This window comes from Osmerus eperlanus, chromosome 9, assembly GCF_963692335.1.
Source record: "Osmerus eperlanus chromosome 9, fOsmEpe2.1, whole genome shotgun sequence".
NCBI lineage: Eukaryota > Metazoa > Chordata > Actinopteri > Osmeriformes > Osmeridae > Osmerus > Osmerus eperlanus.
In genome coordinates this window covers 13,697,179-13,715,905 of record NC_085026.1, presented here as the reverse complement: position 1 = coordinate 13,715,905, position 18,727 = coordinate 13,697,179, and the positions used below count along the sequence as shown (strand labels likewise).

Genomic DNA, 18,727 nt, shown 5'->3' with positions numbered 1-18,727 from the left:
ACACACACTTGTCAAAGTGAGTCAAAGTGTTTCCTCCAAATCGGCAGGCTTTCTATTAGCCTAATGGTGGAGACTAGGGTTGGATGTTTTTAGAGTTACAGTTTCAGATTATGGTGATATGGGTATATAAATATTTCACTCCTGTCTTCAAACAATTATTATACCAACCAAGACCCCATCGTCTGTTTGTTACTGGTTTTAAACCAAAGCAAATACAGTTGTCAGACCGATTACGGCATCATTCAGCGCGGCAATAAAAATGTTTTGGATTACATATTTCACCCAACCACTTCCCATTGACATATTTTTGGTTCCTCCCGCAGACCTTCCTTTGGCTTGCTTATTAATGGCCTCTCCAATTTCAACGTCACATGACAAACCCCCAACATTACCCAAACCCTTTCCTAGCCTCCCATCCCCTGAGGTCAATCCCTGGGTTTGAAAATATTTTTATGGTACGGTATCTAGTTTAATTTGTTACTATTCAGCCTTCTGTTCAAACAGTCTATCCTGCCTTTAACTATTTAAGGTATAGCACACTTCCTTCAGATACCATAGGTTTAATAGTTTAAAGGAATAACATAAATGGACGATTGGATGATGAATGAATTCATCCAGGCGGGAGACTTGGGTTGTGACGGATGAGTGATGGGATCTCAGCCGTGCTTCCCAGAGCTCAACAGAAGGGCCTGGATTTCAATGAGGGAGGTCGAGAGCAGAGGAGGAGATGGGGAGGGGATGTGAAGATAGAAAACATGCTAGTGACAGTAGATCATGGTTGTCTTCATACTGTTGCCTATTGGTATCCATTTTATGGCTTACTAACTAAATGAAATCAAGTGTATTGTACTGTGAACACTGGGCAGTTATCATATTAATCTTAACTCCAGTTGAATTAAATGATGGAAAAATCATGGAGAATGATAACACAAAGAGGATTTATGATCGTCCTGAGATCTTATTTAGTCACTGGTGTGACACAGCCCCTAACCCAGCTCTTTGGCCCCGTCCAGCAGCGACCTCCTGTGATTTTGAGACCCCCTGCGCCTGGACCCTGTCCAATCACAGTGTCCGCAGCGACTGGCGGGTCAAGTCACCACGGCAACAGAGACCAAGTTCGCAGGTGGCCTTGAGGCCGGTCTCCGATCACTCTGAGGACAGCTCTGATGGTGAGAAGGGGAGGAGGAAGGAGGGAAGGAAGGAGTGCCTCATAGTGTCGTTTCCCACATTCTCTCTATTTGTCTTTACTTCCTCCCTCCTTCATGCCCATCACTCGCCTCTCTCCTCTTCTTTTCTTTCCCCCCTGATACTTCCTTTCCCAACTCCCTCCCTCCCTTCTCCCTCTCTCCCTACCTGCCCCCCCCTTTTCCTCATGCACTCTAAGAGGTTAGTTACTGTACACTAACCCTTATCTTTTCAATGTTTCCCTTAGGCCACTTCCTGCTTCTGAGCCCCTCCTCTGCAGCAGAAGCTTCTGGAAGCTGTGAATACCACCTGACCAGTCCAGTGATGCTAGGCAGTGGCCCGCTGTGCTATCTGCATCTGGCACGCTATTGGTCAGGTCCCCGGGTGGGAAACTTGTCTGTCCTGGTTAGGCCTGCCCACTCAGCTTCAATCATCGGCTCCTCTGGCCTAAGGTCCAGAGGACATGATGGTGGCAGGTGAGCATGGCTCAACTTACTTACTCATCCTCTTCATGTCTGTTTACTGGCACTGAAGGCAGAGACACCTTAAGCCGTTCAAAAACCTTTGTAAAGACAAACTCCTGAAACCCCTCTGAACCCCATTGGCCAAGCTTCGTAGCTCATAGCACTCTGATCACGCAAATCCTGCAGGTTATCTTATTATTATAGTAAGAATGATCAAATATAAGGACATGCTATTTTTCTTGGAACTCTTTTGAATTCTGGTAAATCTCCATTGCGGACAAGGCCGAGATCAGAGAGGGTTTGAGTTAGAATCTGTGGTTATGGAGCACTTAGACTAGTAGTAGTCTATCTGTACTTAGTGGAGGTTATTGACTCAGTGTCTGTGACTGTTTCCTATCATCTCTACTGATGGATTGAAGTGGCTGTCTAGCAGTACAGAGGTCCAGCTGTAAGGCTTTTATATGCAGAGCATGTCTTGACATTGGGTTGGCTTGACTAAAGAGATTTGACACAATCTTTATGGGCCGTGGTACTTTGTAGCAAAGGTATTGCATGGATTTCATTTATCCAGTAGCTCAAAATATCTTACTACAAAACTTGACACAGAGATAAGAGCGTCTCCTATATGTACCTATTGTTGGACAAATGTCCTTAATATTGATCTGCTCTAATGTTCAACTTGAAGCACTGCCATTCTGGAACAAGCTAAAAGCATTCATGTTTCTAAAAGGGGACCTTTGAATTGAAAATGAATATAATTGGCCGGGACAGAAGAGAGACGTATACTGGCCAATGAGGTTAGTTTGCTGGTAATAGGAGGAGTAGAGAGCATTAGAGTTTTGGGTGGCAGGAACTGCAGGACTCTGGGCCTGTATTTATCAAGCATCTTAGGGCTGGAGTGATCCACTACTGTTCCTCAGCTGTGACATGCTGCACCTTCTGTAAAAGGTCTGGAGCCTCTAAGGTACTGTACTCCTGGAGCGGCGGGTTTAGCGTTTGTACTGTAGAACCACGAGGTTATCGAGGTTTATCGTCAAGATGATCTGGAGAATCTGGATGGAGAGACTGATTCATCATTTTTCCTCCTGACTTGGGGGCCACATGATAGCTCACATTTGAGAATATCATTTTGTATTATAACTGCCATTACGCTCAAATTATTTTTGGCCCAGATTACAGTCAGCCTTTATTCAACATATAATCATTTCAGCACACCAACTGCTTTTCGAAAGGCCAATGTTACTCGGGGAAAGAGGGGATAATTGTCTTATTAGCAAGGTAACATCTCTGAGCAACAGTGAAAAGCTCTCCTGCAGTTTCCCCCCAGTCATTTGTCTTTGGGTCCAATAGAGCGTAGAGCTTAACTCAGCTTCTTTCAGGCAGGTGTGGGGCATACTTCAGCAGTGTATATAGGCAGAGGTTATTCATTAAAAGGCTTTTTACCAGTTCTAAAGTAATTATATGAGAAGTGCGAACAGAGCATATAGTTCAGTGTCAAACCTGCATTACTGTACTTTACTGTCAAACGTCACTTTTGTCCTGAAGAAGCGATTGGAGATGGACTTTTGCTGTGGTTGAGGTCACACATCCCATTTAGCTCTCTGGACGTATGGTATATCACTTCTTATCTGACTCGGTTCACACTGAATAATGGGCCTTGTGGAGCCTCCTACTCTTCTCAGGGACCATTAATACCCAGCGGTGAGGTTTAGCACTGTTAGTCCTTCCTGACAGACCGACTGATAAAAGGATTGTGGAGTTGAAGGATTTCTCGGTTCCCAGGGAAAATGGTTTAAGACTCTGCTACTCCCACATAAAGAGAGCTCATGCCTTCTACGCTGCCTGTCGCTAGGTTTAGGGAGAATTTAGCTTGGAAGGGGGGTAACTAATATTTTAAATTTGGCACTTTCCTTACACAGTACATTAATAACACTGCTTTTGGTGTGACGCACAATGCAGTAATATGCAATGACCACACACTCTAGACAGTTTCATATTTTAGACCTGATAAACGCTCACAACCTAACATGTAATGCAACAAATCAAAAGAAAGGAAACTAAAATGTAGTTAACTGTCTCTTTAAAACCTCTCTTGTGATTGATTGTGGCAGAGAGCAATGGGAAGAGCTGGAGGCTGAGATTGGACGAGTGGAGGAGCCGTTCCAGGTGACCCTGCTGTACCACTCCTGTCTGGACAGGGAAGTAGCGAGCATGGCCCTCGACTCCCTGGAGCTTAGGGACTGTGAAGTGGGTGAGTTCACTTCCACTCCATTTTATTTAAATAACATTTAAATATGCTTCTTGTCTTCTATGAGACAGGTGTCCGCTGTAATAGATGGGTTAGTTGGGTTAGTCAAGAGCAGTTGAAGCACTCAGTTCCATCAAAAATAAAAATGAAGTATACTAGAATAACTATAATCCTTAGCATCTAACAAAAGGATTGTCTGTGAAATTTCCATAGATTATCTTGTCTTCAATCTTCATGTCATCGTCTAAATTAAAATAGGATCTGCAACTCAGGAACATGGAATAATAAAAGTGCACTGTCTGTCTTTGCCTGTCTGCAGATCACCATGATCTGGATCTGGAGTTGGGCTGTAATGCAAGGTCTTTTCACTGTGATGAAGGAGGCTGTATAGACAAAATGAACGTGTGTGATTTCCACAGTGACTGCCCTCTAGGGGAGGATGAGGGCATTATTTGTGGTGAGTACTGGCTTCGACTTTACAATCTTCCTCAGTACATTTACATTTAGTCATTTAGCAGACGCTCTTATCCAGAGCGACTTACAGTAAGCACAGGGACATTCCCCCGAGGTAAGGAGGGTGAAGTGCCTTGCCCAAGGACACAACATCATTTTGGCACGGCCGGTAATCGAACTGGCAACCTTCAGATTACTAGCCCGATTCACTAACCGCTCAGCCACCTGACTCCTCGCTAGTGTATAGGTGTCCAGCATGTTATAGAACCAGGAAATCTAAATGTCATAATATAAAGTAACCCTCAAAACAAGTAATCTTCACAAAGTTGACCCATGACATTACGTGATATTGTGTTTGAGAAAAACACATTTTGAGGCAAGTAATTCCGCCTTTGCACCATAAATACACATCATCAGCTGATTTACTTGGATGGAATTAGATAATTTTGCCTTTGAGTGAATTAAGTAAATGAATGTGGTGTGGTAATGGGGAGTGCATGAGAGAGAGGTGTGTCAGGCCAGAGGGGAGCAGGCTCTTAGTCTCCCTGACAGGAGGCTTGCTTCATGCATTTTCTGTATTAAAGTTTAAGGCCGTGATAAATTGTTAATCCTTTGACTGGAGGCTGTGGATTAGACCAGCAGAATAAAAAACTTTGCCTGCTTCTGTCATGGTGAGAGGACAGGAAAGGAAAGGAAAGGAAAGGAGAGGAGAGGAGAGGAGAGGAAAGTAGAGGAGAGGAGAGGAGAGGAGGAGAGAATAGAATAGAGCTGTGATTTAGGTTGGAGTTTTCCCAAAATTGGAGTTCTTAGGTTTTTATGTGTTTCTTAATGTTTTACCCAGGTCTCTCTCTCATTAGAGGATAAAACTGAACTCCTGCTGCTTTTAAACAGTGACTCACCTGGATGCCGTGTCGCCTTTCATTTCCTCCTCAGATGCTCTTCCAATTGGTTCCCGCTGTTCGTTTGAGGCGGGGCCCTGTGGGTGGTCAGTGACCAATGAGCTCTCCTCATGGAGGACGGTCACCGGGAGGGAGCTCACGTATAGTGAGGACATGTTGGGAACAACTCTTCACGCTTCACCAGGTTTGTGTGTGTGTGTGTGTGTGTGTGGTGTGAATGCATTCATATGTGTGTTCCTGTGTTGGTGTGTGTGTATTTTGTGAAGAATGCTTTGTTTGATGGAATGACATAGGCTCAAACTATCTTTCCACGTTTGTCATGTTACTCCAATAATGGAACTCCATGTTTTCATATCGGATGAAGCAGGATTTTCATTTGGATCCAGGTTTTTTCCAAACATCAGCAAAGTCAAGGAGCTTAGTCTAGAATGATCCTGGGAGGCTTGCAGGAAATACGACATTCCTGGCGACTCTACATGAACTGTCAATGATTAAGCACCAGTCCGGGACCGTGGCAGTACAGTGCAGCACTGTGCAGCCCAGAGCGAACAAAGCATTGCTATGTGATAACCACTTTCGCTGTTAAATTGATTGCTATATTTTGAGCCCAGGATTTCACTCTCCATCCTGTTGATCTCAGTCCAAATGGGAAAGTGTGGCCGAGACCAAACAGGATTTACTGCTCCACCTCTCAGACCCTCCCACTGTTCCTCTGTGTGAGCCCCATCAGTCATACTCCTTCTGACAGCTGCCCTACGTCTTAATAAGCCCCCCCTCTGTGCTGCGTTTTTTCTGTTCCCCAGGGCACTTCCTCTTATTTCAGGTCAGAGAGAATAGTTCCCAGCTGGAGGCCTTCATCCAGAGCTCATCCTTCCCCCATCCTGTGTCCAGCACCGATTGCCAGGTAAGTGGATTAACCATCAACTTTCCTCAGTGGAAGAGACGCACATCAACATATTTGCTCTTTAAACCCAGAAAGTTTTTTTTCACAATAAATCATTGTGTGTGTTTCCAGCTCCATTTCTCCCTGTACCTCTACGGGGACTTTAATGGCACGGTACAAGTGGCCATCATCGATAATGACACTGCCACCTCGCCTCTTTTGTGGGAGAGATCCGGGCGCTGGAATGACAAATGGCAGGATATCACCCTGCAGCTGCCTGGACTTCACCATGGGTATTTGGAACATAATCATCCGTTTGATAACTAACACGTGAAATTTGATGGACTCTTTAACATCAATTCCTCAAAAATAGCTTTGCAGCTGATCCAGTGGTATTTTGTGACCTGCCTTCTCTGTTTTAACAGGTTCTACATCAAGATGGGTGCCACGTGGGAGCCTGGCTCTCAGGCAGACGTTGCTCTGGATGACGTCACCTTGGGGGCGGCGTGCTTCAACACAGGTACAAACAGCTCTCCTCCATGTAGCAGAGGTGATTCGGAACAGTGGCCGTGACTTTAAAAGCCCACTTGCTTTTGACAAGATGGTGAGAGGTTAGGGTTGTGAAGGTTTGATTCCCCCGTCTGGGACACATGGAACTGACATTTCCCAGATGATGTCTGAGTGGTTCATATCCTTGACTTCAACACCTCCATGAGGTCCATCTGTGGAAAAGGGCAATATTTAGATGGATATCCTTGTCTGATAGTCGGTAAATAGTAATATTGCAGATCTGTAAAAAAAAAAAAAGACAGCAGACTCTTGCTGAAACATCTGAAACCAGATGTAATGTTCAGTGATGCAGATGTTTTCTGATTTTTTCTAACTGGTGAGAAACCAAGTTTGAACATTGCTCTCCTGGGATTTAACCCGCAGCCCACAATTGGCCATAAAACCCTGCATCACCCATACCATTAGCACGCCAGAGGAACATTCTAGAGTTCCCAGCAATCAACAATCACCCATCCATCTATGGAACAAATCAGCAGTTTGATTCAAGAGACCTGACCAAGCTGATATGCAACATATTATATTGCATTTCATAATCAGGGATATAAAGAGGTTTAATTGAGGAATTTTATGATGCATTTATTGGTCAGATAAATACATATCAGTTTGGTGTGCTAGGGAGCAGGGGGTCTAGGATGTTAGTTAGGGTACGTATTTGGTAATAGTGTATTAACGTATAATGATGGCTACAGTTGAGTTTACGCCAGATGAGTTTAAGCTGGATTACAGCTCCTATTAGTCATATCCCTCCAACACTTCCCATATCACTGTCAATGTCCTCTTACTCCTCACATCCCTGTCTCAATAAGATCCCTCTTTTTCTCTCTCTCTACCCCTCCTCTCTCTCTCTCTCTCTCTCTCTCTCTCTCTCTCTCTCTCTCTCTCTCTCTCTCTCTCTCTCTCTCTCTCTCTCTCTCTCTCTCTCTCTCTCTCTCTCTCTCTCTTTGTCGCTCTCCCTCCCTCCTCTTTCTCTCTCTCCCTCTCTCTCTCTCTCTCTCTCTCTCTCTCTCTCTCTCTCTCTCTCTCTCTCTCTCTCTCTCTCTCTCTCTATCTCTCTCTCTCTCTCTCTCTCTCTCTCTCCCTCCTCTCTCTCACTCTCTCACTCTTTCCTCCTCCTCTGTCTATCCTCCTTTCTGGCCCCCTCACTCTTATCTCCTCTCAGCTCATCTTTCTTTTTAACATCTCAGCTCTGGACATTAAGTTACTCCCACAAACTAAAAATGTCTGCTTCAAAATCCACTGACCCATCTCCTTGTCTCTCATCCTCCACCCTTCCTCCTCTGATGTTTTTGAAGACAGTAATGAATAAAAGAGATGAGGAGAAGTGCCTGCATGCATCTAACTTAGTCAACATTTCTTTCTCTCTCACCTCATCTCCTCACAGATCTCAATTCCCTGCTGCTTGGACACAAGTTCTTCCATGACTTTGACCTCATGGGTGATCTGGACTTTTTCAGCCCTCTTCCGGAACCTTCTGCCTCGGGTAGGCCTCAGACTTGGCCTCTGTTTCCTTGAAGAATCTCCTTGTGATCTCTGTCTGTAGCTGTATACTTCTCTCTCTCTCTTTTTTTTTCTCTCTATGCATACCCAAACACACACACACACACTATATCTTATATTTTTTTCCCTATGTGACTGTACATACCAGGTGCAAACATTAATGTAATTTCCTCAGAATTCCCCAGTAGATGTGCTTATATGTCTGTAACTGTGGTTGTAACTGTGGTTGTAGTGTGTAGGACAGGATGTTGAGTCACTGGTGAATGACTCTCACATGTCTGCCTTCTTTCCTTCCTGCCATCCGTTCTTCATTCTCGTTGCTTCCTTCCTTTCTCACTCCTTCCCTCCACTCCCCCTCCTCCACTACCTCTCTGTCCCACAGAGATGTCTCTGATGACGTGGCTTTTTACATCATGTGGGGCCAGTGGCCCCCGGGGGCCGACGCAGGCCCAGTGTGATAGCGCCTACAGGAAGACCAACGTGTCCGTCACACTGGGGAAGGATGGCCCCTTGAGAGGGGTGCAGATGTGGAGGGTTCCCGCCACCAACAGATACATGTAAATCACTTTTCCTTCTATTCCCAAAAGGAAATGAGGTGGTTTGTGATTTGAATATGGAGGCAATGTATCATCTGTAATCATTTATTTTTTAATTGATTTTATTAGATGTAATCAAAACAGATGGAAAGGTTTGACAACCAGGTGTGAGAATGTGCCACAAGTTTAGTGTGTAATTGATTTCCCATGTGGGAAGCTCACAGGAGACTGACTTGTGTCAGGTGTTAACAGAAAGCTGGTCAGTGAAGGTTGATTGAAAAATCCTAACAGCAGACATCCCTGGAATAGAGTGAGCTTACCTCCCTGCAGTTGTTCTATTTGTGTGTGCGTGTGTGCATGTATGTGTGTGTTATACTCAGGCAAAGTAAGAGGTCTATATAAGTTTACCAGTTGCCTGCCTGCTGCCTAGCTTGGCTCTCAACTTAATTTGGAATATCCAGAGATTTAGTAAATCGTTGTTGTAGATAACATGAATTAGCCCCTCCACTTCAGCATCAGCTTCTGCTATCAGAGAGGGGACAGTCACTCGGTTACGCTCATTTTTCTACTTTCTCCACTGTTGTCTTGTACATTATTATTCAAGTTGGGTTTGTAAAGTATGCTTTTTTGTGTTGCCTTCTTGGCTAGTGTCACTTGACAAACGTATCCCAATGTGATCGGACGTTCCCTGTATCCAAACTTATTTGTTCCATACTAGCCTGCAAATTCTTAGTGTTAGGCTTGCCTTCACAGTAGCTTGGGGATAGAATTAGGGCTAGGGTTGAACCCATGGTTAGCAAAACACCACCGTGGCCTCTGGTGGTGCACGCTCCCACTGTGATTTCCCATGTCATTTCCTCCACAGGATCTCGGCCTACGGGGCAGCAGGAGGCAAAGGAGCCAAGAACCACAACAAGCGCTCCCACGGAGTCTTCATCTCCGCCATCTTCCCTCTGGAGAGGGGGGAGATGCTTTACATCCTGGTGGGGCACCAGGGGGAAGACGCCTGCCCAGGGGTGAGGAGGGGGGAAGGGAAGGGGGAGGGATGGGTAAACAGGGGCACAGAGTGGGGCAGAGGAATGGAACATGTTGTTTACATTTGAATTAAACAAAATGAATACATGTAAATGTAAATGTTGTGTTTCTCACTGGATATCTCTCGCCCTCCCCCTCTCTATTATCTTTCTTTGTTCCGTTCTATCTCTCTATCTCCCCCTGGTCTGTAGAGGAACCCCCTGACCCAGAAGATCTGTCTTGAGGAGTCTTCTGTGATTGAGGAGGGCCACACTGGAGACGGCTCAGGCTGGGCGGGGGGAGGAGGGGGAGGTGGGGGAGCCACCTACATCTACAAGGTAAGAGCAAAACCCTTCATGTGAGTGAGGCTAGCAGTTAGTCATACTGGGTGGGGGAGAGACACAGTAAACTGGACGTGCTAAATAGATCAACGGATTACCAATGAAGAATCTTGTGAGAAGAGTTTAGACATCATCGTAGGAATGGTGAACTGCATGAAATGTGCTGCAAACCCTTCTGGAGAGTTCCTCCAGTCCTGCTGGCGCCTATCGACCCATAAAGATGCTAAACAGATAGCCATAGCTTTAGCAGATGTAATTACATGCATCAAAGAATATCTGCGGGGACGCTTAAGGGATTCATCATAGTCTAGTACAGTGGGCTGGTCCTTATATCTAAATATAGAGCTGTGTATCAGAGGTCAGATTTCACGTAAACATTTTGCAGTCATGTGGAAAGATTGAAACACCCTTTAAACTAGTCTTTTCTAACTTCTCACTGTAGGGGAGAGAACTTGAGGTTTTATATGTGTGTGCATGCATCAGTCCTTGTGTTTGTCTGTCTATCTGGTTTGATGGTAAGTGAGATGTCAATAGAATATTATTTGAATGTACACCGGGCATAACCAAAGTTGTGTTTGTGTCAGATGGAGGGTGCGGTGCTGGTGCCCCTGTTGATTGCGGCGGGGGGCGGAGGCAAGGCCTACATGGAGGACCCTGACAGCAGTCTAGACCAAATCCCCCTGGAGCAGTACGAGAACGACACCAGCGCTAGCAGCACCAACGGAATCACCGGGGCGGCAGGTACAGGACCCCTGTCTCTGCTTGCAATGCACCTCACCTGAAGCGTCACCTTTAGCCCTTCTGGTTAGGAGACATGCCCCTGTCTCAGCCAGCAAGGAAGGGATGGGCAGTTGGGAATTCTTCCTGCCAGCTTGTTCTCCAGTGCTCTTTATCTGAGGAGGACATCTGGACACATGGATTAGACCAGGGCTCCCACGGCACTTGGTCTCCAGCAGCCTTTACCCTGCATTCCTGAAATGATACCATGGAACCCTGAGGGGACACCATCACGTGTCTGTAGATCCCTGGTCTCTAAAGGACGCCAAGCATTCTCGGTGTGTCTCTCTGGGTGTGTAGATCTACCTGCTCTCTGAGACAGCTGGTGTTTACCTCCTTGTAAGTTTAGGAGGCCCCCTTCGAGACTACAAGGAGCCTCCTCAGAACAGACGGGGCGGCGGTGCTTCAGAGTCAGACGGGGCGGCGGTGCCACAGGCTCTTCTGTCACCAAGGATACTTGTAGTCTAATGCCGCCTGCCACCTTAACACAGACCAGCAAACACTAACAAAGGCAACTGTCAGAGATATCCCAGGGCTGTTGGTGGATGTGGGCATGAATGTTTTTTTGTTGGTGAACATGCTCAGTGTTGATCGGGTTAGGTATGCGTCTAGGTCGATCGTAATCCTGGCTCCATGAGCCCTAGCTCTGTGCCCGGTCCTGACCCCTGAGAGGAGGACATATATGGCAGTGAAGAGGTAGTCCTAGCCCTGGAGGAGTCTCATGGAACATTCCACCTAAATCCTCCATCACCAGCAGGCTCTGGATATACGTAGCACCTCTATCTGCTCATCTTACTCAAACACGTTTGTTTACTGAGGTGTGTGTGTGTATGGTAAAGTTTCAAAGACGTGTGTGTGCATGCTTATGTGTGTCTATGTGCATCTGTGTGTGCTGCAGGGGGAGGTGGAGGCTTAAAGGACACATCCAGCTACGTGTGGGCTGGAAAGTCTCTCATGGAGGGGGCTGAGGGGGGCTCACCATGCTCCCAGGCCCTGGCTAAGCTGGAGTGGGCCACCTTTGGGGGTTTTGGCGGTGGAGGGGGCCCCTGCACAGCCGGTGGAGGAGGAGGAGGGTACAGAGGTGAGATACTTCAATATTCGTCTTTTGTTTCAGCATTATAACCCTCTGTTTCTCTTTCTCTCTCTCCCTGTCTTTTTCTCCTTCCATCTCTCTTTATCACTTCATCTCTGTTTTTGCTCTCATTTAACTTTCTCTACCCAGCCAGAGCTCCGTGTGTGTGCAGGGCTTATCGGTGAATCTCACAACTCGGCGCTCCTCTCGAGCAGCTACCAATCCGGGAGGGTCAGAGAGTCAGACTCTCACCATCTCTCCTGCTTAGAGCTATAAGCTGAAGTAGAGGCACACTTACTACATACTGACACTATAGTGATTAATAAAGGGGAGCTTGTTTAGATTCTCAACAAAATTAATTATACACCCATTATTTCTTATGTATTTCTTAGAATTATGCTTTATTTAGATAATCTCAGAATGTAACATAATTGGATATGTTAAGTGCTTTAGTATTCACCAGCGATTCTAAACCTGTGGGCCACTAGTGGTCCAACACGGGTGGGCCGCCAAACCAATGAAAACTAAAGTATGAAAAATGAATACATATCTAAATATTTATATATGCTGGTGGTAAATGATTATGAAAATTCTTACCAATTATAAAATGACATTTTGCCTTAAATTCATGACCGTAATGTCATTGGCATTAATTACGCTTGACACGTTGACGAAAGACCAACTGACATTTCCGAATCACTTCCGCATATTGCATAAGCCAAGTCAACAACTTCCTGTAGCGAGCAGTTACAATCAACAATGTACAAAAGAGTCTATGTTGCTGCCCTTTAAGCAAGAGGGAAAAGGGGTTCAAATTGTACGTTTCCAGCTACATTGACAATTACGCATGTAAGGTTTATCTAACTCACACAGTCAAATTAGCTAGCTAGGCTAGCTCTAGCTATCTAGGATTTGAGCAGTAACGTTAGCTTGGCTAGCTAGCTAACAATTTTTGGCTACATTATAATTACCTCAATTATCGGTCATCTTGCTTGCTAGTCATTAATGTTAACTCACATAAATAATTGGTCTGTCATATTTGTTCCCAATGGATAATCTGGGAGAAAAAACATTCTGGAAAACGGGAGAGATCTCCATTAATGAAAGAAAAGTGTGAATGGGACTTTGTGTAGTCACCATACGTCTGACTTGAACGGTTCTTCATCTCAGGTGGAGACGCAGCGCTGACAGATGACATCACATCAGATGGTCAGGATGGAATCTCTTTTGTTCATCCCATGGGGGAGATCTTCCTGCAGCCTTTAGCAGGTGAGATTACACAACCAAGAAACTCAGACCCAAGAGTGGTGTTTCTACCAACAAGGTTCAAACCACACAAAGATACTCAGAAGTCTGTGTGTGTGTGTGTGTGTGGGGGGGGGGGGGGTGTAGCGGGGAGGGGGGGGTGTGGGGTGACCACCTGATTCTCATTATTTAGACAAGGAGGGGAAAGGGGTGGGCTAGTTGCTGTGGACACTGACTTCACTAATTCAGGTCCTCATGGAACTTGTTACCATTGGCGCCACTGTGTCTGTTTATGGGCGGATGTGAATGGATAGACAGCCAATGATTCTTCTTGCCAGCACGACAATATAATTTATTGCACAATTATGAGCTGACAATACTCCTGTGGACTGAAGCACAAAGCCAGGCTGTCTGTGGGGACTCAGACACAGACTAATAGATTTAGATAATGTTGTCTTCAAATTTGTTTGTTTTTTGTTTGCCGTCAAACAATTATGCAGCTGGTTTCTTTCTGTGTTCACATATAAGAAAGCATGGTTGACAAATGAAATTCAGTATGTGTGTGAAAAATAAAGTCTCAAGGTTAAAAATAAAACATTTGAAAAGTAAAAAAAAATAAGTCTTGAAAGGTTAAAAAAAAAAATTTGAATAAAAGTTTTTACAAAACAATATTCCAAAGATAAAAAACTATTTGTGAAAAAAGTGCAAATACTACCTTTTTACTAAAACACTACACACAACAGGTAGTAGTAATGACTACTTTTTACTTAAGTATATGTCAGAGCCTATACTTGTTTACTTTAACTTGAGTGAAAAAGTGTAGTCAGTACTTCAACTTTTACTTAAACATAAGTATCTTACCTTGACCTTGACCTTGAGTATCTGTACTTCTACTTGAGTGAAGGATGGGTGTACTTTTGCCAACTCTGGCAGTGAAACATAAATAACCCAGCCCTGCTTTCCTGTGCTCTGTCTCTCAGCCATGGAGAGCCACGGAGAGTGTGAGATCAAGGTACAGCTCAACTGCAGCCACTGTCAAACTCAGAGCTGCAAGCGGGACGATGACACCAGACTAATCCTCTGTCTCTGCCACAATGAGGAGGTCCTAGCCAGCGACAATGTGACCTGCACAGGTGACTTTGGTTGCACTCAACCTGTAGCTACACAAACCTTTTTTTGCCTTTGGCAGCAACCTTCCTTGGTCAAGTGGTTAAGACTGTAAAATGAGCATTGGCCTTCCTATTACCTGCAGTAGGCCTTGTGACCTCATGCTAACCCTTATGTTACCTCACACTGTATGGGGACTGCACAGTGCACACACATTTATTTTAAACTTGGGTCATTTTCATTTAAATAAAACTTAAATAACAATAGAAAAATGCTGGAACCCTGTCCTCTACTCTTAACATTTTAGCTTTGCCCCCCCCCCCCCAACAGCATCCCAGGGCCCCGCCCCTGACGGCCAGCTATCGCTTTCGCTGATCCTTGCAGTGGTGGCGTCAACCGTGGTGACGGGCATCGTGCTGACCTGCGCCAGCCTCACCCTCAGTAAGAGACTCTTCCAGATGTGTGTCGACTCTGTGCCCTCCACCTTTCATCGCCTCTGACCCCTGAACTCTGACCCTCGGTCTTAGACATAGAGACAGACTGTTACCCCTGACCCTTGGCCTTAGACACACAGATACAGACCTGACCCTTGAAGCTGTTGTATCAAGGGAAAATGTTGACTGACCAAGTTATTTTGAGTATGTACAGAGTAAAAAAAAAAAAAATCAAAGAGGCTCTTTACATTACAAATGTACATTTCACTATACAAGTTGTATTCTGTGGAATAAGGATTTGCAGTGAATTTTTTCAGTTTACATTCCACACCCATTTTTGGTTGTGCACACATATTGAGTATAGTAGGGGCAGGAGAATAATGAGTCTGACAGACTGATGCCTTGTTCTAGTATACTTTGTTAATGTGGGCCATTGTATCAAACTGTTAGCATATACAGTACTAACAGCCTAAAGGGGTGTCTTGGCATAGATAGGTTTATAAGGTGGGGAGTGGATTGTCGTTCTACCATGGGAAAATCCCACTGGACTAGATTTGGTAGGTCAGCATTAAGCAACACAATCACCCTGTGTAACAGACTTCAGCTGGGAAACCTGTGGAGAACAGGAGAGAAACATGGTCTTAGAGTGTCAAAGTGGATGTGCCACTTTTCTGTAGTTCAACATGGAAAGGGCCTCTGTCCCCTGTTCCCCGTGTCCCCACCAGGCGCTATTCTTATCCTGACAAGGGTTTCAACATGGTCTTACTTTCAAACAGTTCCAGAACAATATGGTACTTATATAGAGTCCTGTGGTTCTCAAATTACTGTTTGTTTTTAACTGAGGGTGAAACGATGTTTCATTGTTGGAAAGCTTACTGCTAATAGTTGCACAATAAAACTGGTTTAAGAGGAATGATTAGGGAATAACTTTAACAGACTGCTATTAACCTGTTATTTGTAGATTTTTAGTTCCAAAAAGGAGAGGTCAGCAAGTCTGATAATAATACTAGCCTATAACTTTGTCTTGACAGGGAGAGAAGTCTATAATGAGTGCTGCTATGAATATACACTTTATGTCTGCTTATGTTTAACCAAATACCTTATCTTATTTGTGTGTTTTTTGTAAGACTATAGGACAGTGAGGGATTAGGTGATATTTCTCTTTTGGATGTCCATCAGTTGCTGTGAGAAATGGGAAGTCCTTCACTTCCTTCTCCTCCTCCACCTCCTCCTTTTCCTTGTCATTCCCTTCTGCTCGTCCTCTTATTCCCTCCACCCCTCTAACTCCTCATCCTCTTTCTTCACATCTTGTCCTCTTCTTTCTCCTCTACTTCTCCCCATCCTTCCCTTATCCCCACTAACCCTGCACCCCACCCCCCTACCCTACCCAGGGCTCTCCCTTCCCCTCTTCTGATGCAGGAGTGCTTCAAAGCACCTCTCCCGCCATCTTAGAGTCTTAATAAAGCACAGTTGACTCAGTCCAGGGTGAACTGTACTGTAGAGCCCTATGGAGATGTGAAAATGGCTGACTGGCTGGGAACAAGTCCTCCCACGTCTGGTCTTCAGCACCCATCAGCTGGTAGAACTGGGCTTTGGAGGAGGAGGGAGTCCAGCCTAGAACCTTACAGTATCAGCTTAGCTCTTACTGAACCCAATCAACCAACTTCTAGAATACTGTGATAACATATCGCACATGAGGACAACAATTATGGAATGGTTGTCAGTGTTTGTTGCTGGAGTTGACAGAACCAAGCATAAACCCTTTGCCCATCCATTGCTGGTTTGATATCCAGATATGTAGAGTTTGACTTGAACACTAACTGTACCAAGCTGTGCCACAACTGACTGTGTAACTGTGTATGTTTCCTAATGCTGAATAAAACCCTCCTGTAACACTAAGCTAAATTGCGGAGTGACAGTTCCTCCAGGCAGTGTTGTCAGTACACTACAGGATATGACACGCACACATGGAGTCTGCTCCCAGAAGCATGTTGTAGCTGGAGCTGAAGGGCTTGATGTCTCATTGTGTTTAATCATGTGTCATCAATGACCTTATCATTACCACAGTGTGTAAGTTGTAAAGACATTATAGGGCCCCTGCAAAACAGTAAAACACCCATACATGCAATGTATACACACACACTCTCTAACACTCACACACACATTCCTGGAGGAGGTTAACGGTGTCTCTCCACCTGAGCTCTCCCCCATGCAGGGTGGTAGTCTGTGTCCGGGCGCCCTCCCCTTCCTCCCCCTCCTCCCCCCCCCACCCCACCCCAGTCCCGAGCGTCTGCACCAGCGGCTCGAGCGGTCGGCAGTGGGGACCTCTTACCTGCACGCAGCGCCCCCTCCCCCCTTGCAGACTACCAGCCTGCATTGGGGCTGCGGGCCACCTCCACGGAGGGTGAGTCCTCACTCACTGGAACGGTCACTGGCACTGGCTTAGCTAGTCTCTGGAGCATGGGTCAGGGGCTGGAGGCTAGGATAATCCATTCAGCTCCACACAGCTGCCGAGTTAGAGAGTTGATGCATCAGTGTTTTGGGACGATAAATAAAAAAAACATAGTAACAAGGTTTCCCTTTCCATCTCCTTCTCTCTCTCTCTGGCTTTAATTCTCTCTATTTCCCTCGTCTTTCTCTCTCTTCCTATACCCCCCCCCCCCCCCCCCCAGTCTACTATCGGAAGAAGAACCAGCTCCACGCGGTACGTATGCGTCTGCAGAGTCCGGAGTACAAGCTCAGTAAAATCCGCTCCTCCACCATCATGACGGACTACAACCCCAACTACTGCTTCGCTGGCAAGGCTGCGTCGTTCTCCGAGCTCAAGGAGGTCCCTCGCAAGAACATCACCCTCCTTAGGTACAGACCCATGTGCAAACACACACGCTCACACATACAGTATACACACACACACACATTCACACACAGACAGAATCAGAATCAGAATTTGGTTTACACAAACACGGAATTTACTGTGGCAGGAAGGTGCAAACTTAAACATATACGGATCTTAATACAGACACACATACTTGGAGTTGTGATGGTGATTGTGTCTGTGTTTCAGAGCTCTGGGTCATGGTGCATTTGGGGAGGTGTATGAGGGCCAGGTGCTGGGCATGACAGGAGAGAACACAGCCATGCAGGTGGCCATCAAGGTCAGTCTATCAACTATAGAGCAGGCAATAGCATACTAATAATGTGTTTGTGCGAGTGTGACTGGTGTGAATACATGTTATGGGTTACCTTTCTGCTTCACAGACCCTTCCGGAGATCTGCTCAGAGCAGGATGAAATGGACTTCCTGATGGAGGCGTTGATCATGAGGTGAGCTGGAACGCGCTGGAACGCGCTGGCCCCCCTTCACTCCCCGCAGCTCGCTGTTTAGACACGCGCACTTCATTACTCAATACAACAATACCTGTACAGGACAGATGAGACACGGACGTTCATCACGCTACCACTCACTGGGTCTGTTTACTCTATTCTTCTCCTTATTTTGTTAACGTGTCTCAACTGCTCTTTACTGAGAGAGCAGCTGGTCCTCGGCAGAGCTAACACTGGATTGTTTGCTACTTCAGCTACGCAGATGAGCTGACACTCCAGCGTGAGTTCCATAACTGCATACCGTAGCGAAGCTAATTTCCAAACATGAGCTGTCATAGGTTCCCAACTAAAGGGACCTCGGTAAAAGCAGTCACGACAAGGCCCCCTTTCATGGGGTGAGCACTTACTGAAAAACAAACACTCACCTCAGAACATTAGCTAGCACTCATGGAGTGTGCGGGCAGGCCACAAATCCTGTTAGTAAAGGGTCAGTCTGAACTGTGTGGAACACGAGGAACAGGCGGACAGTCCTGTGACGGGCCCCTGGAGACTCGTATTCCTGACTCAGAGAACTGAATCAGCGCAGCACAGATTTTGGAAGGCATTTGCTAATAGTATCGCTATGGAGCCGTCAGCAAAACGCACACCATTAAATGTGTCCCAGCTCTGGATTCTGGCA

At 45.7% G+C, this 18,727-nt stretch overlaps 1 protein-coding gene across 2 annotated transcripts in view; it reads left to right on the top strand.

The window, feature by feature from the left end:
• ltk (leukocyte receptor tyrosine kinase) overlaps positions 1-18,727 on the top strand; it is a 38,466-nt gene that overhangs the window by 14,293 nt on the left and 5,446 nt on the right. Inside the window, exons 3-22 of one of the 2 annotated variants that reach the window (XM_062470255.1) lie at positions 1,017-1,169; positions 1,433-1,661; positions 3,761-3,900; positions 4,217-4,354; positions 5,284-5,433; positions 6,053-6,153; positions 6,265-6,425; positions 6,558-6,652; positions 8,084-8,182; positions 8,582-8,756; positions 9,601-9,751; positions 9,962-10,087; positions 10,675-10,831; positions 11,766-11,948; positions 13,110-13,208; positions 14,165-14,317; positions 14,622-14,732; positions 17,398-17,584; positions 17,790-17,880; positions 17,984-18,048. In XM_062470255.1, the coding sequence (XP_062326239.1) occupies positions 1,017-1,169; positions 1,433-1,661; positions 3,761-3,900; positions 4,217-4,354; positions 5,284-5,433; positions 6,053-6,153; positions 6,265-6,425; positions 6,558-6,652; positions 8,084-8,182; positions 8,582-8,756; positions 9,601-9,751; positions 9,962-10,087; positions 10,675-10,831; positions 11,766-11,948; positions 13,110-13,208; positions 14,165-14,317; positions 14,622-14,732; positions 17,398-17,584; positions 17,790-17,880; positions 17,984-18,048 (2,764 nt within the window). Of the gene's footprint in view, positions 1-1,013; positions 1,170-1,432; positions 1,662-3,760; positions 3,901-4,216; positions 4,355-5,283; positions 5,434-6,052; positions 6,154-6,264; positions 6,426-6,557; positions 6,653-8,083; positions 8,183-8,581; positions 8,757-9,600; positions 9,752-9,961; positions 10,088-10,674; positions 10,832-11,765; positions 11,949-13,109; positions 13,209-14,164; positions 14,318-14,621; positions 14,733-17,397; positions 17,585-17,789; positions 17,881-17,983; positions 18,049-18,727 lie in introns of both variants that reach the window. The other variant, XM_062470254.1, reaches the window with a different exon arrangement.